The 20,245-nt window shown below is 39.0% G+C and overlaps 1 protein-coding gene across 1 annotated transcript in view; it reads right to left on the bottom strand.

Moving 5' to 3' along the window:
* LOC308135000 (netrin-G1-like) overlaps positions 1-19,208 on the bottom strand; it is a gene marked incomplete at its 3' end in the record, with an annotated part of 56,920 nt that extends 37,712 nt beyond the window's left edge. The window contains exon 1 of the mRNA XM_080502864.1: positions 18,960-19,208. Within this exon, the coding sequence (XP_080358990.1) occupies positions 18,960-19,205 (246 nt within the window). The 5' untranslated portion in view covers positions 19,206-19,208. The remainder of the gene's footprint in view (positions 1-18,959) is intronic.
* Positions 19,209-20,245: the final 1,037 nt, after the last annotated feature.

The following is a 20,245-nucleotide window of genomic DNA, read 5'->3' on the forward strand; positions in this document are numbered from 1 at the left end:
ATATTACTGACATCTCTATTGCCAGCCGAGGCCGACGTGTAATGGAGCCCAGCTGGTTTCTATTGATGCTATGCGATCCGTCTGGCAGCAGTGTCTCAGTGCAGGAAGCCCAAGCAGCAACTCTGCGGCCGGTCGCTGCTAATGATGTCCTGATCTCTGCAGCCTATAAGGTCAATCCAATATCGGGGAGTCAGGCAGTAGGCAAGTGCACGAACAAGGAAGATACAGTATAGACTGCAGGTGGGGATGTACACTTCAATGTCATTCACTGCAGTACAAAGCAATCAGGATATCCAGTGGTTGAGATTGTGCAACTCAGTGGTCGTGTAGAAATCATTGGATTGAAGAAAAACAAACCAGGGATGCGCAATAATATCGGCACAACATCCGTATCTGCCGATAAGCACAAACAAATTAAGCAACTGCGTTTCATCTACCAATTTCATTTTGTTTCTTCTTTTTTGGGGTGCAGTCAGGGTGAAAATGCCATGAGCACGCTACGCTGTCAGGGTAAAAAAAAAAAAAAAAAAAAGAGACGTCATTATATTGATGAGTGTAAAAGTGAGAAAAATCGAACATGTCTGCTTTTGTGAAGATTTTTTAAAAATGTTTTAGAAACAAAATTGCCATTTGCAATGAATGGTCAATGTTGATCATGCAAAGGGAAATTAAAACTCGCTTCTGGGTTGTGGTCCATATAGCAGACATGTTTGACAACTCAGTGCATCCCACACAAGTGTTGACGCCAGTTTCTTCCACCTCATAACGTTCTGAGAATATTGAAAAAAGAGTTTACAGTTTTTTCTTTCAAAATGTGGCTTACATATAAGTTGCATTAGTTTTCTTGCTTTGGTCTTTCAGCTGCCACAAAACAACAAGTGGATTATATCGTATCAGCAATCAGTCAAATTTTGTTCAAGAAATATTGGCATATACGATATACCCAGTATCGTCCATACTTAAAACAAACACTATAAAATATGAATTTCACCTAAGGCAGTGTGATTGACAACTTTCACACTGTGGAAATGCACATTATACAGATGCTAATGAACTTCCACCCACACACGTATTTATGAATGCCTGATGTTGTGCGAGGCAGATGTTTAAATGAGTGACATATGGCCTATGAGACTGACAAAGCACAACCTCCTGTTGATGTGCCTTTTGACAGAGGATGTGGCTCTGCTGATAAATCCTCCAGCCAATGACAGCTGCTGTTGAAGGATGGGAGCAAGCAATCCAACCAATCAGTTCAGCTGACAGATTTTTGGACCGGGAGCTCAGATCACAGATTGAATTCACGACAGTTTTCTAGTCTGGCCGTCTTCTTCAAAGTGAGGTTATTATTTCACGTTTGTGACAGTCGGGCTTTAACTCAGAGACATGCTTCCAGCTTCGTTTCACAATAAATCTTCTTTCTGAATGTGCACAACATGGCTGATTTTGTTTGAGTGATGCCAGCTTTAGGATAAAAAGACAATGCTATGCAAAGATAACCCCACCGGGAATTGAGTGAGAAGCTACCATAATGAAAACTATGGTAAATATTGCTGTGGGTCATTCATAGAGTTGGTGAACTTTAAGGGACAGATCTATTACATTTATGCTTTTAAATTGAAGTGCGTCCTTTATTGAATAAGGTTTTAAAGGCTTAAATATACCGTACTGTAAGGATATGGGCATGTTGAATGTTAATATTCTGTCTCCAATATTCGCAAAGGTAAACTTGCAAAGTGATCGAGAAAAATACTGAAATCGGAATTGGTCAAAAATAACAAAAAGTGTACCAAGAGGGTTGCATAGAATAGAAGAAATGGACAAAAAATGGTGCTAAATACAACTTGTGCAGTGAAAAATTAGCAAATGAAAGCTTAATACTGCAAGTCGAAGCATCAGAATGTAAGAGGTTAAACCCAGAGTTTATCCACAGAGAAAAGGAACTCATCATTACAGAAAACTAAGTGGAAGAGGTTCCTTTAACTTATATTCTTTGCAGGACTACAGGGTGTGGCTGTCATTGAGGTTTACATTGGTAAAATGTGTGTTGTGAATGGCTGGTCTAGATTAAAGAAGTCCAACGCAGGATTCTGTATTCGTCTGACTCAGTTCGTAGTGACACTGGCATTTCCAACAATACACCCGAAGATGTAAACAGATGCCACAGTGGGTTCCTTTGTGGTGTGCATTATGCAACACAACAGTCCTCACGTTCACAACAATGCTGTGTATTTTGCCCAAATGCACTTATCATAATATTGTGGTGGTGGTGTTGCTTTCTGGGAAACACATAATTGCTTGTGCAAATAAACAGAAAAAGGAATTCTTCTGTTGCTGAAATGGGATGCACGGTGCCACGGCTGTGATGTTTGTCAGCTCTTGCCTTTTGTTGTCTGTTTAGCGGTTGGACTTTATTAGCAGGGTGTCTCCATCTGCTTATTTAATGTGGGTCATTGTTCTGATCATCTCATACCTCCATTAATGAAATGCAATAATTAGTAGTCAGGGTGGATCCTCCAAGAGGCCACTTTATTATCTGAGATGAAGGCTTTTAATGGACAGGAAATGTAATTATTGCAAATAAATGGTTATCTTGAGATGATGATTACTTGTTTGGATAAATTCACATCAGTGTGATGTCAATGATTTTTCAGAAAAAAAGATCTCCATTTATAGTCAGATTATTTAATTTATTTAAAAACATGTTGGTTAATCAATGGGTTTGTTCTTTAAAGGCAATTTGCTCACATTTTGAAGTAAATCTATAATGTGAGAGATATTAATATTATGCTGAGAGGTTTATCCTGAGCACTTTGTCTCTTCCTTGGCTGGGTGCCTCCACGGCTGTGAAAGCAGTCTCTCCCACTGGATATAAGGTGTTGCTGGATTAATCAGCCCTTCATCTTGCTCGGCCTTACACCTCCTAACCCTCCACAAGACACCTGCAGACCTGTTATCGGCTCAAACACCCTCTACTCCACCTCCAGATGTCCATCCACATTCACAGGGTGATGCAAAGAGCAGGTTCGACAGCTCAATTTCAGTTAAATGTATTCAGCAAAATGAAAAATAATGCTGATTTGAGTTGTAGGGATAAAGAGAATATGTCATGAGGTTGGTTTCCAGTTGAATCTCGGGTGACTTCTTTAGAGGAGAGGCTGCTCAAGTGTACACAAAGAGTGGGTGTTGATCCTTTCAGTGCTGGATATAAGATGAACGGAACAGACAGCTGAGATGAGCCATGGTGAGATATCGGTGGAGTCAGAGCTTTGGCAGAAACTCAATAGAGCTTTAATGACCTGCAGTCAGGGCCAGCAGTGGCTCACCACTGAGCCAGGCTTTTCATTCTTCTGACCTTCAGAGCAATGAAGGACGGGCGAATTGCACATCTGACCTACGTGTGCTCCATCATATCATATCTAAGGTTGGAGGGTTATGAAAGACCTGACCAAGGTATGCTGGTAGTTCAGTTCTATGCATGCACCATCAACACAAAGCAAACAACAAAGCAAAGTTGAGCATGGGGGTGGTAGTGTACCCGATAAATAGAGACGTATAAATAAACAAATAAATCCAATTTATATATCCTATATAGCAGACCTGGGCATTGTTCGGCCAAATGTGGCCTGCGTGAGGAAAATTTTTAGATTGAAAAAAAAAAAATCAGTTCATGGCAATACCGTTTTGCCCGTTTTCACTATTTGGGCTGGAAAAGCTACCAGTTGATACTGAACATGCATCGAAGCTCTGCAGTTCCTTTCTTCTTTATACAACGATTGTTCATAAAAAAAACAATTTCCCACTTCTGTCATATAGTGTACTCTGTTGTTAATATTTTCTGGAGTTGTTTTGTTTTGAACAAATTAATCTTGGTTATTGAGTATTTGTACTCAGTATCTGCAAATAGCTAAATGTTAGAACTCATACTTATATTCATCCTGTAAAAACCTGGTATCGGTGCACTCCTAGTTTTCGGAACTTTGAGTTCACGAGTGCTGGATAATTTTCCTTACTTTTCCTGAGAGACAAATACAATGACTTTGGCAAAAAAAAAATCTACCGTATGTTTGTTCCAGTGTAATTATTGGGTGATGGTATGAATAATGTTTTTTATTGTTGAGATGTTCTGATGAAGTGGCCCGAAGAGGTTTTTAATATATTGCAGAGTTTCTGGAAAAGCTATGCAAATTTATTATGATAACATTTTAGCCTGACAGAAGGAGCAGAATGAGTTCAAATGCTATAAAGACACAAACAGTGTGGAGCATTACTTAACTGATGGAGGTTCAGGGGCAACTAACTTAGAAGTCAATAAGCTACGTAGATTGTTTGAGGGCGATCGTTCTCTTTTGAGCGTAATATGTAAGGCTGCACACAGCAAACAAGATGAAACTGTATGCATCAGGTGGTTTTGCAAACATCACATCAGAATGTGCAGAGGGGATAACTGTAACTTGCTATTGGCGCGGTTGTGTGATCAAAACACAAACTTCTCCCGGCGCTCGTGTTTCAATTTGCCACATGCCAAACACTGCGCCCTTTGGAAGGCAGCCCTCGCCAAAGCAGTCCCTTTGAGGGTTGCAACACAGCCAGTCTGGCCTTTTGAAGTGCGCTGCTTGGCAAATAAACTGCACCACGATCCAGGGCTGCTGCCTTGATTGGGATTCACGGGGCGTCAGCAGACGAGGGGAAACGCACTCCACATTAATTAACACCTGGCCTCATTATCTGTCCCATGTGGCCGAGTCCCACTGGGGTAAATTTAACACCGCCTTGTTGTCACTCGGGATGCTGATGGTGAGATTTAATATCGATGTGCATGGACATTCCTGCATGTTCACGTATGGAAAACAGAATTATAGCCAGTTGTTCATAATTTCTTTTTGTGTGTGTGTGTGTGTGTGTGTGTGTGTGTGTGTGTGTGTGTGTGTGTGTGTGTGTGTGTGTGTGTGTGTGTGTGTGTGTGTGTGTGTGTGTGTGTGTGTGTGTGTGTGTGTGTGTGTGTGTGTGTGTGTGTGTGTGGTAGATTTCTGCATGTGCGATCTCGGCTGTGTGGGGGATTAGATTCTGTCTGATGTCAGGATTCAATAAAAAGCCTCAACATTGCTATAATGAGAGGATGTTTAATTCTCTTTGGTAGATCTCTCTCTCCTTCTTTACTCTATCTTGCAAAGCAGCCATGGCAGAATAAAACACTACGAGTCTGATTTGTAAAAATGGAAGTCTTTCTTGTCAAGGTACTCAGATGTATCCAGATATGTCCAAAAGTATTATTATTAAACATCAATGTTTGTGATTGCGACGACAATGACGCTCTCAAGTAAAAACGCAAAAGTTTCATTGCATTTTGGGTGGCAACTTTTAGAAAATGGCTACCAAAGTGGAACTTTTCAAAAACACTCCGAATCTGTTGGGGGAAACGCACCCTTTCTGAAACACTTCTTCTTCACATGTGTGAGTGGCAGGACAATGACAACAATGTTTCACCCAGTGTCATGACTCCCTGTCCATATTCTCCTGGGACTTGGTAGTTTTATAGTTTACAGTCACTGTAATAACAATATTCCTTGTTTGTCCATACGCATGTCGGTGTACTATCATTGTTAATGTTTAGAGCATATTGTTGTCTAACAACAGCACCTACTAGTGGCCCAACATGCTAACAGCCCTTTTGCGGTTTCCACGTAAGCGGATATCATTTTAAAAACATTACCGTGTAAACGTGAAACTTTTCTGAAAAAAATATGCACAAACAATGAGTTTTTATTAGATAGGTTGTAAATGAGGCCTAAATCTTTATGTTTATCATCTTACGTAATTTTTTGACTGAGTTGACGAAACAAAAAGAAACAACACATTTTTTTATCATAATTCCACATTTTAATTTGTTCTGGATTGTTCTCAGCATAGTATGTGTGCCTGAATAAATTTGTATTTCACATATTCACTAGCATGCTTTATGGCTGGTATAATTTTTTTTAATGAAATATGACATCACCTCAATCAACTTGAATTATTTTCTTTTTTTTTAAGTTTTAGCCTTAATGTGTCCTGAATAAGGTATTAAATCTGTCAGAAAACCTTATTCTGGCTGAGCAAACAGGCTCGCGTGTTTTGAATCCCACATTTGTAACACAAGTTTCCTCAATTTCGCAGTGATCAACTCTGATTAATCCCTTTGTAACAATTCAGATTAATGATTGTTAACAATATGCTCATTGGTTACCCTAAAGCTAATGCGTTGTTTTAATATGAGCTGTTTCAACCCCCATGGGGATCTGTCACTGACTCACAGCTCGGTCTTTCGCGCCGGGATGCAGGGGTCATCGCAGAGGAATGTGTGGAAAGTGGGATGAAATTGAGAGAGTGAAAGAGAGACGGAGCGAGCGCCGAGAGTGAAATTGCTGCATTGTTCATCAGTGCATTAGCTCATAGTGTGTCAACTCATCCACCATCTTTTCAATCTGCATAGTTATTAGAGGCTTTTATTAATTTGAAATGCCAAAGTGAGGAAGAAAGCGTTGCTGAAATGTCACCCTTTTCAATGAGCATGATAAAATCCCACTTTTGGAAGTGAACGTTCTCTTTCCCTTTGGGTTTTTGTCCCCTTGTCTTCCTGTCTGTCTCTCTTTCTCTCTCTCTCTCTCTCGCTCTCTCTCTCTCTCTCTCCAGTGGAGTCTCCTTCACTCTTCCTCACAGATCGATTCGGCCTGACAACATGATGGGTGCCTTTCCTAAGGGGAGGTGGGTCGCAACAGTTGCCTGTCATTTCGACACTATTTCTCTTTTTCAAACCGTGCCTTAAAAAAAAAAAAAAATGAAAATAAACAAACGAAAAGCAAACAGAAGAAAAAAAATTGTCTTAAATCGCCGCACCGTGAGGGTTGACCTTTTCACATTTCGTTTTCTTTTTGACTTGTTTCGAATTTCAGAGGGAAGGCAGCACACTTTTGATGTGCTGTACATATTAACACCTTAAAGCTGAATATCTGTCTTTCGAGCTTGGATGTCTTTCTATGTGGAGTTTACATGTTCTTACTGTGCATGCGTGGGTTTTCTCCCATCAGAACTAAGTTAAGAGATTGTCCTGTTTCCACGAATATTGAATAAAGTGATCAGATTGATGTGTGGGTTCATATGCACCAACAATATAATACTATTCAGTCAGTGGCTCATTCCCAGAATGCGTTGCACTTTTACTGTAGCAGTTTGAGAACCAAAACCTAGAAACAAATACACAGGCATCTCTTTTGATGATGTGACAATATATTCCATATGAAATAGTTACTTTGTACTTTTTTTTTTCTACGTCTTGCATGAAGCGTCATGTAATGAAGGCACACTGTAGGTATAGGGTCAATCTATTCATGACTCCATTTTTTTATTAGAATAGCAAAGTGAATCTCATTAACATTAGTGCAGGGGAGTTAAACTAATTTTAGTTCACAAGCCACATTTTCATCTTGAGTGGGACAGACTGCTAAAATAGAGCGATTAAAAACCTTAAAATTTAAACTTTAAAGTTTTTCTTTGTTGTGGTGCAGAGTATACATGATAAAAATATCTACATCTTAACAATTACTACAATTAATACAATCTCAACAAAAATGTCATTAAAAAAAACAACCTTCTAGTGCAAAATACAGTGACATGAAAAATTAAAAAAAAATCCCCTAAAGCTGTTGCATTTTTGCATGTTTTTACAAAGTCACCCTGACAGCAAACCTTTGAGGTTGCTAGCTTTTATGGCAGCAAAACTGATACCTCAGCTTGGGTCTCAGTGTTGTATTACTACTCTAATGAAATTTGTTTAAAAAAATAATGTTTACATTTGCCCGGAGTTTTGGTCGGATTGGAGCCTCATGCAGGCCCATGAGTCTTACAGTATATTTGGCACCCATGCATTAAGGTCTCAGGATGATCTATAATTTAAATGATATTGACTCGCATCCAAAAGGAAAGGCTAATTGTTAATCTGTTCCACCCTGAGCTCAAACCATCAAATAATTAAATTTGAAGCATCTTTCCTGCATTTGAAACCACCTCCTGCTGAGATGTATATAAATAGAATGGAGACGCTATTGCCTCCTACAGACCATTGAAAAAAAACAAAAAAAAAACGCCCTATACAGAAACCTAATGCTAATTAGGACCTCAACTCCAGAGACTCCCACACTCATCTTTGTTCTTATGGAGTCGGTCGATGTGTTTAGAATATCTTAAGACCTGCTTAAGTTATTCATATTTTATATTGATCAAGGAGCTACTTGGATGGAAGGGAAATACCACCAACTGGGTTATGAATTCCTCTTCTCCTGAATTATTTTCATCACAGACATGGATAACAATAGTTGCCCTCCTCTCATAATGAATGAAGCTAATTCACCATAAGATCTGGCGGTACAAATGAAATACAGTTTGAAAACATTTAAGAAATGCCTATTTCTCTGCTTTTTTGTTAATACAATGTGACACAATCTACATCTGATCAATGGTTAGATGATTGACAGCTTTGAGCAACAATGATATACACATGCGACAGTACTTGGATATGATGCCAGTTCTAAAATCAGGATAAAGATGCACAAAAATGAGATGCTCAAGAAAAAAAAAAAAAAAGAATCACCGTGACCTGAAAAACACTGTTAAGAAAACACAGAAGTGGTTTCTGGGAAAGCTGTGAAGTGTCTAGTGACTCAGCTTTTGGACCCAATAGAGCTTTAAATACATTAAATAAGTGAATGTGGCCTTTTAAAACGTCTGCAGGTGTAATGCCTTCACTTTCCCACCGACACAGACATTTGAGGTTAGAGCGTTCATTTCCCATGAGAGCACTGCTTGATTACTTGACACTACTCGGTCTGGACCAAATTGTCATCGGTGTCTTGAGGGAGGGGAAGTCCTTCACACGCACATGCACTCCTCTTGTAAGAGGGGAAAAAAAGAAGAAAAACCTTCTGCAGATGAGATTGCCAATTTGAGGCTTTTTAGGCAGCAAAAGAGAAACCGGTTTGCCAATGAGCCTTTGAATAATTCAATTACTGTGTCCTTTACATTTTGAAATATGTCAAATGGGTATACAAACATTGAAAACTAAGGCATTTATTGGTGTGGGGAGACTTTAAATTTGTATTAATACAGTTAAAGTGCCCTGATATTTTTTTATTTTGTCATTATAAAGATTATAAGTGCTTATAGAGACACAGAATATTGTTAGGAAGCTCAAAAAGGGCTTTTATAAATACTGACTCATGACCCAAATAATCTTTGAATAAACAGAAACTCTCCCACAAATGATAAACAAAAACAATTAAAGTGGGAAAAGAAACGTCACATACACATTTCTGCATTTCAGTCAAATAAGATACACATGCCATTGTATTAAGTACACCTGTTCAACTTCTTGTGAATGCAAAGAACTAATCAGCCAATCATATGGTGGCAACTCAGTGCATTTCGACATGTGGATATGGTGAAGATTCCAGATTTAATCTCTTCTACGACAATTTTCAGAACCTAAATAATGCTAACAGAAGCAGTCTTTTTTGTTTCTGCATAAACGTAAACCCCAAGGATGAGAAAACTTATTGTAATGTAAACATTTATGGAAAATGTGGAATTTCAAAATGTGATAATGGGTGAGATATGAAGAGGGAATTCGGTTTCATTTTGCCTGTTTAAGATGGAAACTTGGTGCAAAGGAGCTCTTTTATAATGTAGAATTTAATCTATATGTTAATTACAAATCAGTGTGACGAGTCCTATATTTTCCCTTGGAAAATAAATAAATAAATTGACCTAAAACAGTATTATTCATGCCAAGTCATATCAGTCTGAACTAAATATCGCCTATCTGGTAACCTTTAAGGTTTCTGCCAGAATTAAAATCTGGAGTTAGTTTGAACTTCTAATAATGATAAAATGTATTCTGACATGTGTGCCGGTGACTCGAACGTGTCAAGTGGAAATAAATTATATTGTCACCACATTTACAACACAGTGGGCAAATACAATATGAAGAAACATCACGGTTTTACAGCCTGCTGTGCGGAGCAGCGTGGTTCCATCACATCTTCTTGCTGAATCTTAATACAATCTACCATAAGAAGTGTGCAATCTAGCTCTGATGGAGAATTATTCACAAGCGTTCATGTTTTCATAATAAGTATAACTGGGCAGTGCTTCAGTTAAGTGGTTAGCACAGTCACCACGGGGTTTCTCTATGCGGAGTTAGCATGTTTTCCTGGTGCCTGCTGTGAATTTTGTCAGGGTTGCGTGTTATCCAACTTCAAAACATGCTTTGGGGTTACTTGATAATTTGAGATTGGGGATGAATGTGGGTGTTTGTGATTGTGTGTTAGATCAAGATAAAGTAGATATAGAGAAGGCGTGCCAAACACATTTTAGTTCAGGGGCCACATACAGAGCAATTTCATTTTGAGTGAGCAAAACCAATGAAATAATGCTATATTAAAATTTAACTTTATTTTACTTTTTTTTTTTTTTTTTTTCTGGTGCAGATTATATGTGATAAAAATGTCTATATTTTGACAGTTACTGCTAAAAATCATTACAGACAACATGAAGGCCATTTTAATGACATTTTCTGGTACATTATACAATGAAATGTCTAAATATCTTTGCCTATAGCTGTTGCATTATGGGTGCTTACACAAACTCCCCCTGACAGCATGACTCTGAGGCTGCTACTTGTTTGCTATCACTCATAGCAGCATCACCAATATCTCAGCTCAGGTCTCAGTGTTATATTATGTCCACTACTCTTAAGAAACCTGTTCAAAAATCAACGTTTTTTTTTTTTAATTATTGCACTTTGCATGGTTTGGATTGGAGCCTCCTGCGTGGCGGTTTTGGCCCACAAGTCCTGTAGAGCATGGATATGCAACTTTGACATTCCCACTACCATCAGGCCGAGCTGCATCTCTGCACCTCCACCTCAAGACTTTGTAAAAATGTCAATTATATGTCTGACAATTCAGTCAAAATGCATGCAATTGAAATTAATTCATTAATAATTTTCAATTTCAATTTTCACATAAAAAATTTCAACTAATACCCAGTTCGATGTGATAAAATTACCTGTGAAGGCAACAATTCATTAATACTTGGTAATCAACTCATGCTAGATGGATGCATGGATGGATGGATGAATGGATGAAAATGTCTGCAAAAATGCAAACAATTAGCATACCGTTAAGATTTGTTTACATCCTTATGAAAAGCTCCAAACCTGATTCTTAAATCTTATTTAAATGTAAAATGAATCAATCACCTATTCATATTATGACATGTGCCTCATTTCTGCTCTCAAATGTTAAGCTGTCCAGAAAAACTCCGTCTACCTGAACCACAAAGCCCCTCATTTCCTTCTATATCTGCATACATAATTCATCCGTCTTTGTATTTACAACCCTCAAAGAATTAACCTGCCACAGATCCTGGGGGGAGCAGGGCGTAATGCCGACATATCTCTATCTGTCAAGTGCTGGCGTCTTATGGAGCTTCCAACCTCCACATGTTGAAACACGACATGGATATTATGCATCATCAGCTGACAGAAAACAAGGGAAGTGGAAATTAAAAAGCCAGGAGACAAAAGAGGTGGCAGGCGAGTGAAGGAATAAATGATGAGTTCTCCCCCCGTCTTCTGGTGGAGTCGGGGGACATGTTGCATGTCATCTCGGTGTCTTGGTACGCAGCGGTGCGGCGATGATGTGCCGGGCAGGGCCAGTTCAGAACAGAGTCAAGGGCAGCGGGGTGACGGCAAGTTAAACGCTCCAACTGTTCTCTGTCTCCAAACAAATATATGGATGAGTGAATTTTCAGCTGAGAAAAGGGGAGTACAGAGATCAAAGAGGGGCAATGACAACTTCAGGGGTGACCTCTGAACTGCTTTGTTATTTCACCAACTTCAGATAAACCTGGACTTCACGGGGTGGATGCTCAAACTGCTTTTCTGCGGACGACACACTATGAAAAGTTATACTTTATAGATAAATTTGCTCAGTTCAAGCGAGGAATTAAACAAAAAAAAATTCCATAATTTCATAATGAAATCATATATATATTCTAATCATAATCATTTATAAATGGCAGAATTAAAGAGCAAAATATTGTTTGAATAGGAAATCTTATTTTGCATAAACATTCAGAAGGAAAGAAGGAAGGAAGTGATTTTGTTTGCAAATGTGATTTTGACTTCTCAAAAAAGAGTTTGACCTGATCAATTACTTTTATTTAAATGAGGGAAAACGTCTCACATCTGGGTCTTCAGGAAAAATGGTTTAACTTCATTGCAATATCAACACCAATGCACTTTTCTTCAGGTTAAATCTCTCTCTTTGACCTGTGAATCACAATGAATGATATGAAATTATCATCATATTAACATAATCCAAACAAGAAAAAAAGGAATCTTGATCTGACCTTGAGATAATTAAATTATACTCAAAGTTTACTGAATATTCCTTCTAATTTGAATATAATCAAGTATACTTCATCTGTATGGATATAAAATGAACTTATAATAATAATAATAATTCTATCTTTGTCTAATTGATAGCTTTATAGCAAACAAACAAATGTATATATATACATCTCAGATGTTACTCAACATACTAAAATATTCTCTCTTTATCAATCATTGTTACAGAAACAAGTTAATGTCTGGGATTGAATGATGGTCGATTTCATGAATCTTTTCTATTGAAAATCAAAAATATAACAAAAAAATTTGCAATATTAAAGTTGTAGTTTTACATGCCATGTCTCAACCAGGAAGGTAAATAAATACCAAGTTAATTTTCCACTGCTTTTCTCAATTTCCACACATACTTTAGAATCGCTTAAAAGACAATACAAATGAAAATGTGGTTTCATTTAGAAGAAAAGAAGACATTTGTCACCATTTTGATTTCATAATTGTCCACAGTGACTAACAAAGTATTCATGTTTTCTTTTTCTAGCAAATAACGAATGTATACATTGAAAAAAGAAAGTTTTGTGATGGGAACATTTCAGTATAGTAGTTTGCATTCAGCCCAAACTATTCCCAGGCCAACATTTCCTTAATTGATGCATCTTTCCTGCCCAGATTGCAGCTAATAAGTTTCAGAGGAGAGTTGGGCCACAGAGCTGCACATTTTTCTTGGTGACCTCAGAACCTATGTGTGCAGCCTAAGTTACTTCCCTTTCTCTTGCCCATAATCTATTTCTGATGTCTGTTACGTCAGCTTTTGTCTGCGTGTGCGACACAGATTGAAGCTTCACAATGACGCTTGTCATTGCCCGCGAAGATAAGTCTCTTGCATTGACTGTCAATAACGTGGCCGTCTCGGAGCAGCTTAGTGGGAGCTCTCGTCTTGTCTTCCCTCCCTAAGCCTCCGAGGGGGCCGTGTGGCGAGCTGGCAAGCAGCAGCTCGTCCTCATCCGTTCTGAGAAAACTGAATATAGTTCAGAGGAACAACACGAATGTGCCCAGCGAGATCCGGAGTAGCTGGCACGCTTCCTGAAGCGGTCTCAGAAGTGTTTACACATTTTCCCCCGAGTAATGTGGCGGAATCATCATGACTGCAAATAGTGGGGAGCACGTGGGCGGATGACATCTTACTCAAAGCTCACATTAATTCATTTTGATCAATCACTGGATCGTTACGTAGATATTGTGGGAGGACAAAGTGTCTCTCCCGCTTTCCCTCCAGGTTCACCATTGATCAGTGCGGTGTGATGGTAGCAGGCACAGACTCCTGACAAAAACGAGTTTATTTATCCGGCATAACCAAACTGTGACCATTTTGCAGCAGCCATCTGTCCAGTGCTCATTTATGTTTTGTGGAATTATGTCTATTCCCTTTGAGTGGAAACTACAAAAAAAATTGATTTAACTCTGAAAATGCATGAAAATTAAACAGTCTTCACAATGAATTGGATGTAATGGGCTGGTACTTTTTAGAATTGCTATGAAATTTACCAAAGATAACCTGATTTGGACTTTTGGGACAGAGAAGAGCTGTAATTAAAAACACTTTTGTTTCTGTTACCCATATCAGAGATGATTATGAGAGGTCTTAGATGCAGATATCTTTCAGCGGGTGCTTTTCTGCATTAATAGCTCCTGTTCATTAGAGTCCATGTGGTGCAATAGGGTAATAATTGTCTCGCCTACAACCATTCAAATGCTTCTAATTGGATCATTTATATTAATACATTAATATATTTATATTGAAACCTTTGTCTTTTGTATTTAATTACAACAGGACTCATTACTAATTTTGTATAAATCCTGAAAAATGGAAACAAACCAGAACACATCAATAAATCAAACCCTGCCTGCATACAGTTGTGCTACAGTGAAATCAGTTTTAAATGGCACGCCGCCTGTTCTACGCTAAAAAAGAGCTCAGAGCTCGGCTGAGTGATAGTGAGTGACAGTGCCACTGTGCACTGCGGGAGAACGGGCTTAATACCAACACATTCTGCAGAGCCCCCGAAGGTCTGCAGCTAAAAATATAAACAAGGCTAACTCCTTGATGCAGAACACCTGTCCTAGACTCTGTTTATCCTGGACTGTCTCAGCTGCTTATCCTCAGCACTCCATAGGAAAGAGGCCAGATAGCAGAAAGGGGGTAACTTTACCATTTTATCTTCCTCTGGATGGCGTAAAACACGAGGCCCGTGGACCAAAACCAGCCCGCAAGAAGCTCCAATCCAGCCACCAAAGAAACTTTTTTTTTTTCTCACAAATGTCTTCAGAGTAGGGAACACTGCACAACACTGAACCCCAAGCTGAGATATTGTTGATGCTGCAGAGAAAAATGGCAAACTGGCATTAGCCTCAAAGTCATGCTGTCAGGGGGAGTTTGCAAAAACATGCGTAATGCAAGAGCTATAGGAGAAGTTTTCTTTGGTGATGTTAATGTATTTTGCACCAAAAATTTTAATTAGCTTTATGTTGCAATTGTAGTTATTTTCCATAGTAATCATTAACATATCAATATTTCCATCACGTATATTCTGAGGAAAAAGAAAAACTCTAAAATTTTAATTTAAAGGTTATTATGGCTTTATTTTACCAGTCTGACCCACTCGCGATGAAATTGGGCCTGAACTAAAATGTGTTTGACACCCCTGATGTGAAAGATTACTTTTTTTATGGTTTATATAATATTGATTATAACAGCCTCTGGTATAACTATATCCGGAGGAGCTTAGTGAGGACCAAAAAAAGAAAGACAGAAAAAAATAACCCATCCCTGAGCAACAGAGATGGGAATCAAAAGCACAAGAAGGAGGCGGGAAGGAGGCAGACGAGTCTTCCAGGGTTCTTTGACCATCCACGGCGAGGTAAACCAACTCCTGGGGAAACTGATTAGAGCAGCAACACAACTGCAGGCAACTTTAGCAATCGGCTGAAAGAGCTCATTTGCATGCCTCTCTCATCTCGGGCAAACTCTCAGTAAGCACCGGTGGATAAGGTCACCGGTGTCAGTCTGCCTGTGCGCCAGCGGAGAATGTAAACAGATCAAACACACAACAGCCATTTACGCAGGTCCAGGAGGAGAACGTGTTCTTGATCATCCTTACAATGATCAGCTCAGATTCATGTCAGAGGTGATGGACATCAGATGAGGGGACATCGGAAAAGTCACATCAATGAGGCATGCTGCCAATTCGCCACACAGCTTGTGTATTGGCTCGTTTGAGGGTAAATATAACACCACAATCATGAAGTGATCAGAGTCAACGGTTCTTTATTAACTTTAACTTCTCTACCTTCTAAATGTAAATTTTTAAAAATGTGTAACAATGAAAACATACCTGTGTTGTACAGTAATTGCATTGTCGCTTTTGCCTTTTTCTAAGGTTTTAGCTCTTTTTACTTGATGAATTGCTATTCGTCTCGTTGACTGCACAAGGTGTAGTAGCTAAGAGCTTCAGTAATGAATCACCTATCCCTCTTGCTTCTTCTTTTTATGACTCAATAAATACACCATCTTGTGGCGCAAACTCCAAACAGGATTGTGCAAGTTAGAAAACTTGCAGATTTGGGAAGTTTTATGACAAAATTGTGCTTATCAGTATCAGAACAGAGAGTCGGCTATGGTTGTCAGGCTGCAAATGTTGCTCTTATCCACTGTTACTGGCATCCATTAGTTATCAAATGATCATGTTGATTCAATTATTTGTGTACCACTGATATCATGAGAGCCGCAACCCTACCACAAAAGGAGCATTACAGAACAATACAAAACTAGTTCTGCAAACTCTTCAACACCATCTAAAGCTCCAACACTTTGGGATCAGCTTCTTTGAATCGCTTAATGTAAAATAACTATAGACTATAAGTTCTGAGCTATTGAGGTGGAGCCATTGACCTGAACTAAATATGGAGGTGGTTTCTCATACTGTTCAGAAATAATCTAACATATGCCGGTCATACATGCTGCCACTTGCTAGAAGACTTTGCTTGTACCAGTGAAATGTCCAAAACACATCTTGAGCTGTTGCATTTAACATGTTTTTACGAACTCCACCTGAGAGAATGGCCTTGATGCCAGTTTGATAGCAACGAGGTAGCAAGCTTTCAAGACAGCATCGCTGATATCTCATCTCGGGTCTCAGCATCATGTCGTGTTTCTACTCTCAAAACAATTAGTTAATAAAATCAATGTTTTCTATGGCATTATTACACTTTCCTTTGTGGTGTATTGGGCTGGATTAGAGTCTGTTGTGGGGGCTTTATGTTCAACATCATACACGGTGATCTTTAATCTGTTGTATCTCACAAAATACTAACTTTTCATGTCATTAATGCAAATAAACATAACTCCATGTCATCCCTCTTAAAACATTGTAAAAAAATTACTAGTTGATGCAATTGTAAGGTAATTTATCACAATTTCACCTCACAAATGTGAGATCTGAGCCACAAATGTATCTCCATACCATATGGAAACCTTAAATATAAATTAATTGATACATATTATTGATTACAGTATAAGAACATTATCGTATGGTCAATCAACATGCATGTTTGGTAAAACAAAAAACGTTGGAGTGACTAACAGATGACAAAGAACAAAATGTTCAACTTTAACTAACATGTGTTTTGCTTGTTCTCTGGCCAAGTTGAAGCTCTTGCAAAATGGAGACTTCTGATATTAGGTGATTTAAAATTCAACACATTTCCAACTTGATAAAAGGGTGATTTATGGTGATTGGGACATAATAAACAAATGTAGTGATAATACAACTAAATACAAAAGATTATGTTAATCCTTTTTACTGAAGAATTAAACAAATACAATTTTTCCATGTATTTTGAGTTTGGGATAAATATCACAAAAAACAAGTCATGAAAAATACCAGCATATGAAAAATATAAAATGTCGTATTCAAGAATGATGTTGATGAAAATGATCCGTCCACATAATCGAAAAAAGGAAAGTTGAATCATACATTGATTAAATTGAGCAATTACTGTAGAGAGGGAGAGAAAAAAAATCTTCCCACTTTTAGCTTTTGTCTGCACTTTTTCTTTATGCTTCTTGTGTTATGTTAATGTTGCACATTCATGATAATCTACTGGGCTGCTAAAGGTTCCACAGTTTGTTTTGATATAAAGCTCGACAGAACGTCACACCCGACTGGAGACCGGATCCTTTTTCATCCGACAGTGGCATTAAATGTCTCAATGCCATCTGGAGCAGTGAGAATAAAAACTCTCCTTTTTAAAGATGCCTATTTTAATTGGCAAATATTTACTTGCAGGAGCTCTCAGCGGGCACACACACGACTTCTAATGAAGCACTTTCAAGCCTACAGGCGTGCGCTGCTTACGACGAGCGTGTTCCTAAACAAACGCAACCTGGACTTGAACTGTTGATAATGGTTGATAAGGGCCAACGAAACACAACACAGAACAGTGCAGTGAGCCTGCAGGGCATATTAACAGCACCACGAACAGTCATCCTGTCACTTCCTCCATGTGAGTGCATGTCTGCATCTTCATTCATCTCATCGCACAATTTCAGCTCAATTACCCCGATACTGATAAATATGCACCGATACCACTTTTGGTAGTGGTGAGTACTAACTTTTAGTTACTTGCTAAAACAGAGTACCAATCGAGTACTTAAAAAATGCTGTAAATGATATGCGAAGGCTATGTATTGCATGGAGCACAGCTTGTGCTGAGCAGTTAAACTGACGAGAGACATAGAGCTAACTCTGCTGGCCTCTGGTGATAAAGTTGCTGGTTTTGTATGAACTATCTTTTGCCTCTTCTTGATATTTTTGGTAGAAAATAATTCACAGTCTGGCTTCCTTTTGTTATTCTCATTAATACAAAATAAACTCTGAACCTCAAATATCGCTTTTGCTTTCTTGCGTATCTGCTGGCGACGTTGTTGCGAGATGAAGTCACATAATACTTGCTGGGTTGTCCTCTATGCAGCATGATGGGACCCAATACTGGTATCGGTATATCCCTATATGTTCATAACAACAAACTGAAGGCTTTCAGTGAACTGCTTCAGCAAAGGAAATAAAGGAAAAAGAAAATAGTTGTATGTAGAGCAAATTAACATGTGGTTAAACAGCTTTTAAAGATATGCATTAAACTTTAACATTGTTTTCATTCAGCTATATATCGTGTTTTTTCTTCATGAGCTTTTATGATCTACTAAATATATTGTAGTACACTGTATTGAAGTAAATATTCAATTTTGTGTGCATGAATGAGTCCAGATGAGTGTGCCGCTGTGGCAGGCAAAGTGTGTATCCCGACGCACTGTGGATCTATGTGTACATTAATCTCTGCTGCAGCAGCGGCACATCGCCTTGTATGCTCTGCTCTCTATCCCTGACCCAGAATGCTGTGTGATCCTGTCCACAGCCTCATTTGTCTCCATCAGGGGACAGGCGAGGTTACGACTCACCAAAGCGCAGTATGTTTCTGGCGGATCTCCACACGTGATATTTGGGGGGTCGAGGGCCACTCGCAGGTACTTTGTCATGTCGGTGGCTTCTGGCTGACAGGCCATGTAGTCCCACGCCAGGCCCTCCTCGGTATAGATCTGGGATTTGCACACGTCATAGTGTCCCCAGGCTGATGGGTAATGTTGCATAGCGTGTGCCACACTGGTGCACAAAGCCTGCAGAGCGAAGAATACAGGCCAAAGCATGGTTGATCTCGTTCTGTACGCTTTCTGTGAAATTCTTCTTCTTCTTCTTTTTTTTTTTTAAAGTCTTGAAAACACCAGCTTTGTCACAGAAATGACAATATCACCAAGATGGTCTCTAAATGTATAGCTGTGAATGGCAAACAGGAGCATTGGGAAACCGTGGCACCATGTTGCTACTTTTGTGAGAGCAGCTTCAGGCAACGATTAGCCCCCCCATTCAATTATTTTGTCTTTGATTGCCACCACTTCTGCCTGGATGATGAGGTGTGCCAACAAGTGAGCTTTTTCGCTCGTGCTGATGGCTGATGAGGGGGTCAGCCGACGGTCAAATGTGATGTGCGCGGACAAGAGACACTCCTCATAAGTCAGCAGACGTCTTGGCTTGATCCTCCGTCAGTCGTGTTCGTTCTGAACCAACGTCATCCTGAAAGACAGAGACAAAGACAGTTTGGTGAATTCAATAAAATTTTGTTCCTATAGCGCCAACTACAAGTCGTTTTAAAGCACTTTTACAGAGAAAAACCCAATAATTGTATATGCGCAAGCAGAGGAGAGAGTGGAAAGTGAAAAATTCTCTTTTAACAGGAAGAAACCTGCAGAACCAGATTCAGAGGTGGAGATTTTTTTCAGAAACAGACTCAGACTAGGAGACTTTCTGCAGTACCAAACTCGGAGGTGGACACTTTCTGCAGTTCCAGTTTGGGTTAGATAATAGAAAAAGAGGAAAAGACCAGACAGACAGACAAATTGTGGGGCATCTCATGATGTTCTACCACACACATTCATTGCATATGTAAAATCTACCATTGTTTCTGTGCATTTTTGTGTAATATTTAATAATGATCTTGCAAGAATTGCTTTATCAGACAAAGCTCAATATAAACTTCACTCCTCTCCTTGAATCAGGTTAAGGTCCTGAATTCCAGAGTCTCACTGTCTCAGCACTGACTGTGGCTCTGCGTTCGTCTCAATGCCTTCAGAGGCATTTGGGAAATATTAGAGTAAGATGGGAAGACAGAAATTGTCTATTTGAGGGATTG

Source organism: Blennius ocellaris (genome assembly GCF_963422515.1).
Source record: "Blennius ocellaris genome assembly, chromosome: 10".
Lineage (NCBI taxonomy): Eukaryota > Metazoa > Chordata > Actinopteri > Blenniiformes > Blenniidae > Blennius > Blennius ocellaris.